Source organism: Lepus europaeus, chromosome 11, assembly GCF_033115175.1.
Source record: "Lepus europaeus isolate LE1 chromosome 11, mLepTim1.pri, whole genome shotgun sequence".
NCBI lineage: Eukaryota > Metazoa > Chordata > Mammalia > Lagomorpha > Leporidae > Lepus > Lepus europaeus.
The window spans coordinates 53,960,079-53,966,922 of NC_084837.1; the positions used below are offsets into that span (position 1 = coordinate 53,960,079).

A 6,844-nucleotide genomic window follows, 5' to 3' on the forward strand; every position below is an offset into this window, starting at 1 on the left:
CAATGTATGTGGGCACACCTGGACACTGTATTCATATATGAGCGACCTCTTGTGGTAGGGTCTGGAACTAGGAGAATTACAGGGTGTGTTGGTGGGAGTAGATGGGGGGGTGGAACTGGATGGAGCCTGAGGACCAAAGACCTGCTCCATCTACATTGCCACATTATGGTGCAAAAATTCAAGGAGTCTGAGAATTTTAAGTTGGAAACTGACCTTCCAATAATTGCAAGGGAATGAGAAGATATTTCAGTTTTGCTAGCTTGCAGTGGACAATGAACAATGTGAACAATGCTTTGATTTCCTTTTCTCTGTCATTTCTGTGTCTGATTTCTTATTAATTAATTTAGTTGACAAACAAAATTGTGTGTATTGGTTGTGCACAACATATTTCAGAATACTTCTACATGGTTGAATGACTCAATTGAGCTAATTAATATATGCTTCCTATTCATACCTATCTCCTCTTCTTTCTTCAAATCCATAATTTCTCATCTGCAAGTTCTGACCAGCCTCAGAGGCTGGTAAAAATATATCTGGGATTATGTAAGGGTACCGAGTATACTTGGTGATAAGAACATTTAGGATAATGTGCAGGAGTCTCCATTTTACTGACGTGTAAAGTGCCGCTTGACTTGGGCCTAATTTTAGTGACTAAGAGTATTTGAGAGCAAGTCTTAATCCCAGTTCCCATTTGCATCCCATATGTACACTGATTCAAGTCCTGACTGCTCTACTTCCAATCCAGCTTATTGCTAATGCACGTTGAAAAGCAGCAGAAGATGGCTTGAGTCTTTGGGCTCTTGCACCCATGTGGGAGGCCAGTATGGAGTCCCAGGTTCCTGGTTTTATTCTGGCCCAGCCCCAGGCATTGTGGCTACTTAGGGAGTGAATCAGCAGATGGAAAATTCTCTCTCTATCTCCCTCTCTAACACAGCCTTTCAAGTAATTCTGAAAAAAAGTTCTTTTATTTGCATCCTTGAGAGTCACAAATAACACTTTTATGTTGCAACACAGAAGTACTTTTTTTTTTTATTTTTGACAGGCAGAGTGGACAGTGAGAGAGAGACAGAGAGAAAGGTCTTCCTTTTGCCGTTGGTTCACCCTCCAACGGCCGCCGCGGCCGGTGCGCTGCGGCCGGCGCACCGCGCTGATCCGATGGCAGGAGCCAGGTGCTTCTCCTGGTCTCCCATGGGGTGCAGGGCCCAAGGACTTGGGCCATCCTCCACTGCACTCCCTGGCCACAGCAGAGAGCTGGCCTGGAAGAAGGGTAACCGGGACAGGATCGGTGCCCCGACCGGGACTAGAACCCAGTGTGCCGGCGCCGCAAGGCGGAGGATTAGCCTAGTGAGCCGCGGCGCCGGCCACAGAAGTACTTTTTGGTTGAAAAAAAAAGTCACTCTATGCAAGGTAAGTACTATTGGGTTACTATATTTTTTTTTTGTTGTTATGGTTGTGGCATTCAGAGAGCATTAGGGTTGACTTGAAAGTTTGTGCTGTGATTCAGTGATAAACTTTGTTAGATTTCAAAAAACATAATCCTCAACCATAGTCAAGCTTCTTTGACATAAATCCCTTAGAAATGTGTTGGTGTAAAATAATAGGCGTGAGGCTGTGTCTGTAGCAAATTTTAAAAGAAATCAAATCTTTTAATAGTTTCATGAGCAAAAAGACAGTTGTGGTTGAGTTCGTGGTCCAATGTAATGATGTGAAGCACCAGCCTTCCCTTTCCTTGCCCCAACTTTATGTAAATCTGTGGAAATGACCCAACCTTTTAGCTAGTTACTTGCCAAGTGACCTTCAATATAGTTGCCCAAAGAGTTATTTAGTGAGAATGATATGTTTTTTGGAGAGAGGAGGCTCAGGCAGGCTTTGGAAATGGTCACAGCATCTGATTCAGGCACTATGGAACTTCAGACATCCAAATAATATTAATTATGAAAAATCAGAAACTTCAGTTACTAAAAAGAATTTTAATGTGAGTAGTTGATTAGGCAAGTATTGGAGGATTGAAAATGCAAAAGAGAGCACACATGGTTCTTACTTTTTAAAAGATAAGACTGGCAATCCCAATTATTCATGGTCATTTAAAATGAGTTTCAAGACCTAAATTTTGTTATAAAAGAGAAACATTGGAAAAGGGGGTGTTTCAGTCAGCTGATATTGAAAGAAAGTCTGGAAAAATCCATGCATATGAGAAGCCTTCACAAGGTTTGTTGAAAATGTGTATTACGAAAGCGCTATATGTGTTTTTAAAAAACTTGCATGAAATACATAATCCTATTTCCCACAAAGTTTTGAGAAACCCTCATATTTAGAACTCTCTCCAAGTTCATAGAGTAGTATGTCCATCAATCTCATGTGATACAGAATAGTGTGAATATCATCTTTAATTATAAAGTTCTAGATCCAATTCACATTTTCCACAAGCACCCTTGTACTTGCACTTTTTCTGCCTAATGACACTCTCCAACTGCTATCCAACTACTTGCCCAGAAATAATTCCCCCTGGGTCCTAGTGATGCACAAAGATTGTTGAGAATTTCTCCCTTGTGGAGTCCATAAATATAGAGAGAAGCTTTTGCAGACCAGGTCAGAAGGCAACACATGATTTTAACCTCATAAAACCCAGAGAGAGAGAGAGAGAGAGAGAGAGGAAGAGAGAGAGAGAGAGAGTCTGTACAAGAGGAGATGTCAGCTACATGACAGAAGCATCTAGATCTCATTTTTTTTTGTACAAACATCTGGGTGTAGATCACATTTTTTTCTAAGAAAGATTTATTGATCTAAGATCTCAGGCTATTCAAATCTGTGTCGTGGAACCACACTCAAGACGATAGCCACAGTAAGTTTTCCAACTGGATACCTTAACCACTAACAGGAAGCAAAGGCAGTATGTATTGACTAAAATTATATTGAAGGATAAAGAAGATTTAAATTCCTCACTTGTATCTGTTCTAATAATTCTATCAAGCAATTTAGGAAATCTCATTAAGGTGCATAGCAATATTATTCTAATCAGAATTTAGTCCTAGCTTGACCCTTCACAGTAAAACTTAGATAGTTCTTTCTATGTGCCTCATTTATTTCACCAATGGTTGAATCTGTGGCATTAAATCAAATGACCTCAATGGGTACCAACACAGAGTCAGATAGGAGTAGCGAGTTCTTGTGTTCCATTGCACAATGTAGTTGTTCATTGTAGTTCACAAAACTGCTGAAAGAGAGGAGCTGGGAGCTTCCAAACAAAAAGAAAGTAGAAGGAAATGGCAAGAGTAGCTTCCTGGTTTCATGGGTTTACACTGTATATGTGTTAAAATATTGTACTGTATTCTATAAAAATATGTAAGTATTACATGTTAATAAAAATTTTAAAATTAAGATCCTTTTTAACTGTATGCAGGTTTTTTTTTTTTTTGCATCTGTAGAATTTATTCAACATAACCACAGAGGCATTATCTTCATGCTGTCACACACACATACAAGCACAGATACAGCACAATATCCATATTTATCCCAATGCATTCCTTCTGAGGCTTATTTATATGTCTTCATATGCCACAGCCCATCATTTAAATAATGGATATTTTCAATGCCAATTCCTTTGTTGACTTTCTCGATGTCTTCTGCAGACATCTTCATGACTCCAACACACAGAGCATGCTGTTTCCCTTCAGCCATAATTGCAACAATGGTATCTACTGCTGCAGAGTAAAGCTTAGCTCCTGGAGAAGTTAAGCCTGGACACATGATATTTGCTCCACTGAGTACAAATTTGATGGCTCCTTTATCAACTTGCTGGTGTGGCAGGATAAAAGGATATTTGTGAAGCAACCTTAGGGTTGGATAAAAAGGCCCTTCTCTTTGTCTAAAAAATAGCAATTCTCCATTTACTGTAAGGATTTCTATATGTTCATGGCATCGAACTATTTTGACAGGATCTTTCTTAGGCATGATTTGATTAAGCCATGGTTCAATACCTGGAAATTGATCTATCAATTGGTTCTTAATACCCTTAATTACTGAGGTTTTCAACTGGATGCAGTTGGACACATTTTCTTTTTCATCAAATTTCTTGAACATGATCCAAGGTGAAGGCTGTATGCAGGTATATTTAAAAGTTCATGGCAAATGGAATTTACAGATGCTTGTTTTGGTTAGCATTTTTTAAAAATCTGTGCACATGAAGGGTCTTCAAAAAGTTCATGGCATGTGTATTACGGGAAAAAACTGTGCATGAGACTCAAATCAGCACTTGGACAGGGGATGCTGGTGTCACAAGCTTTGACTTAACCTGCTGTACCACAACACCAAACCAAAAGAACTGGGAATTTCCAGTCTAATTTAGAAACTGGAAACTGAGTCTTCCTCCCTTGATTAAATAGAATGTTACTCTTTAATGACAATCTGTGCATAGTATTTGTAAAAAGAGTCACTGGAATTTTAAATGTTGGATATTAGATTCTGACTTGTTATTAATCTATAAGCTCAAATTAATTTGCTCACTTAATATTTTTTTCATACCAGCAAAAACTTTTGATAAGCGATAAAGAGAGAAAAAGAGGTAATTAGGGAAAATATTTTTTTAGAAATAACATTATTATTTGAGATAATAATGAGAAAAGCTACTTCAGATTACTTAGATTCTCTTTTGGACAAAATAACTCTAACACTAAGTAACAAAAAGTGGAATGTGAATCCATACTGTGGCTCAACAACTAATGATGAGAAAGTATACCCATGAACTATTCTCAAGAAATCTGAATAATTTCTTCTACCATGTCTAGCATCACTTAGATGTTCTCTTAGGACTCCTCGTATTAGACTTGATAAAGCTTACCATAGTTTCTAACGTATGTGTGTGTGTCTTAAGAGAACCAGAGCCGTTCCACCAGTTCTGCCAGTGAGCCCATGGAAGTGGCCAACAATGTCACAGAGTTTATATTCCTGGGACTCTCTCAAGACCCTGGAGCTCAGCTGATGCTCTTTGCCCTATTCCTCCTCTTCTACCTGGTGATCACGGTGGGGAACCTGCTCATTCTGCTCACGGTGCTTGCTGACCCCCGGCTCCACACGCCCATGTATTTCTTCCTCAGCAACCTGTCCCTCGTGGACATTGCCTATTCCTCGGCCACAGCACCCAAGATGATGGCCGACTTCGTTTCTGAGAAGAAAACTATCTCCTACGGGGGCTGTATAGCTCAGATGTTTACCTTTCACTTTTTCGGTTGTGCTGAGATTTTTGTCTTGACTGTCATGGCTTTTGACCGGTATGCCGCCATCTGCCAGCCTCTCCGCTACACTACCATCATGAGTGCCAATGTCTGCATCGTGCTGGCGTCGCTGTCCTGGTTGGGAGCCCTGGGTCACTCCTTTGTTCAGACGCTCCTGACCTTTCAGCTGCCCTTCTGCAAGGCTCAGGTCATAGACCACTACTTTTGTGATGTCCACCCAGTCCTGAAGCTCGCCTGTGCTGACACGACTCTGGTGAATATGTTGGTCGTTGCCAACAGTGGTCTCATCTCTCTGGGGTGCTTCCTCATCCTCCTGGCCTCCTACACTGTCATTCTGTTTAGTCTTCGGAAACGATCTGCAGAGAGCAGGCGCAAAGCTCTCTCTACCTGTGGGTCTCATCTGACTGTAGTGACTTTCTTCTTTGTCCCTTGCATCTTTATTTATCTCCGTCCATCCACTACATTCCCGCTGGATAAGGCAGTGTCTGTGTTCTACACCACCATCACCCCAATGCTGAACCCTCTCATCTACACGCTGAGGAACGAGGACGTAAAGAATGCCATGAAAAGACTGTGGGATCGCAAGTTCTCCTTGAAGGAAAAGCAGAAGGGATAGCTTATCATGGTAAGTCTGAGAACTAGATGATAACCTGATCTGGTCCCCAATTTATTAGTAATGTTAAGGGATGGTCCCTAGAATTGAGCTACCTTGAACTTTTTACTTAACAATAATAGGACTATTTCATAATTACCTCACTTGACAGGAAATAATTCAAGGCTATTGCACATGGGCTAAATTTAAACTTTCTTTTTTTTTAGTAGAAAACTTTTGTTTAATAAATATGAATTTCAAAAGTACAACTTTTGGGTTATAGCAGTTCTCCCCCCCATAACCACCCTCCCAACTGCAAACCATCCCATCTCCAACTCCTTCTCCCATCCCATCCTTCAAATAGATTCATTTTTAATTATCTTTATATACAGAAGATCAACTTAGTATATACTAAGTAAAGATTTCAACACATTGCACCCACACAGACACACAAAGTATAAAGTACTGTTTGAAGACTAGTTTTACCGTTAATTCTCACAGCACAGCACATTAAGGACAGGGATTCTACGTGGGGAGCAAGTGCACAGTGATTCCTGTTGTTGAGTTAACAGTTGACACTCTTTTTTATGATAAATTTAAACTTTCACACATGGGCAGGTTCTGTTCTCTCTTACTTCCACAATCAAACAGTAAACCTTCATACTCAATACCTCACTTGAATGCTTTTTTAAATCCTTTATTCACATGAAACACTCAAGCTGCAATCTCATTATTTAGAAAGAGGTTACAAGAGAAAGAAATTCCAAGGAATAAGATCATTTCTGCTAGAAAAGACATCTAGCTTCTCAGGTGCATTCCTGTTCCTTCCCTCCCCTCCCCCCATCCTTTTTTTTTTTTTTTCTTTATTTCCTACTGTTTCCCCACAAATACCACAAAATCCAATAAGGGAAATATATTTGTAGAGAGATAATTATTGTGCAATAAAACAAGTGCAGACTTAGACACATGCACAGCATCTAATGAGGGAAGTTAGCATAACCTGAAAAGCTGCCCAAGGGAT

General features: G+C 40.0%; 2 protein-coding genes across 2 annotated transcripts; one reads left to right on the top strand and one right to left on the bottom strand.

Moving 5' to 3' along the window:
• Nucleotides 1-3,420: 3,420 nt before the first annotated feature.
• LOC133769483 (malignant T-cell-amplified sequence 1) lies at nt 3,421-4,089 on the bottom strand. The gene has a single exon (XM_062204694.1). It carries the CDS (start codon nt 4,078-4,080, stop codon nt 3,535-3,537), a length of 546 nt encoding a protein of 181 aa, XP_062060678.1. The 5' UTR covers nt 4,081-4,089; the 3' UTR covers nt 3,421-3,534.
• Nucleotides 4,090-4,908: 819 nt separating this feature from the next.
• LOC133769484 (olfactory receptor 4S2-like) lies at nt 4,909-5,847 on the top strand. The gene has a single exon (XM_062204695.1). It carries the CDS (start codon nt 4,909-4,911, stop codon nt 5,845-5,847), a length of 939 nt encoding a protein of 312 aa, XP_062060679.1.
• The last annotated feature ends 997 nt before the right edge of the window (nt 5,848-6,844 follow it).

Excerpts from the sequence above, each read along its gene's own strand:
- LOC133769483 (XM_062204694.1), bottom strand. The coding sequence starts at position 4,080 with ATGTTCAAGAAATTTGATGAAAAAGAAAATGTGTCCAACTGCATCCAG.
- LOC133769484 (XM_062204695.1), top strand. The coding sequence starts at position 4,909 with ATGGAAGTGGCCAACAATGTCACAGAGTTTATATTCCTGGGACTCTCT.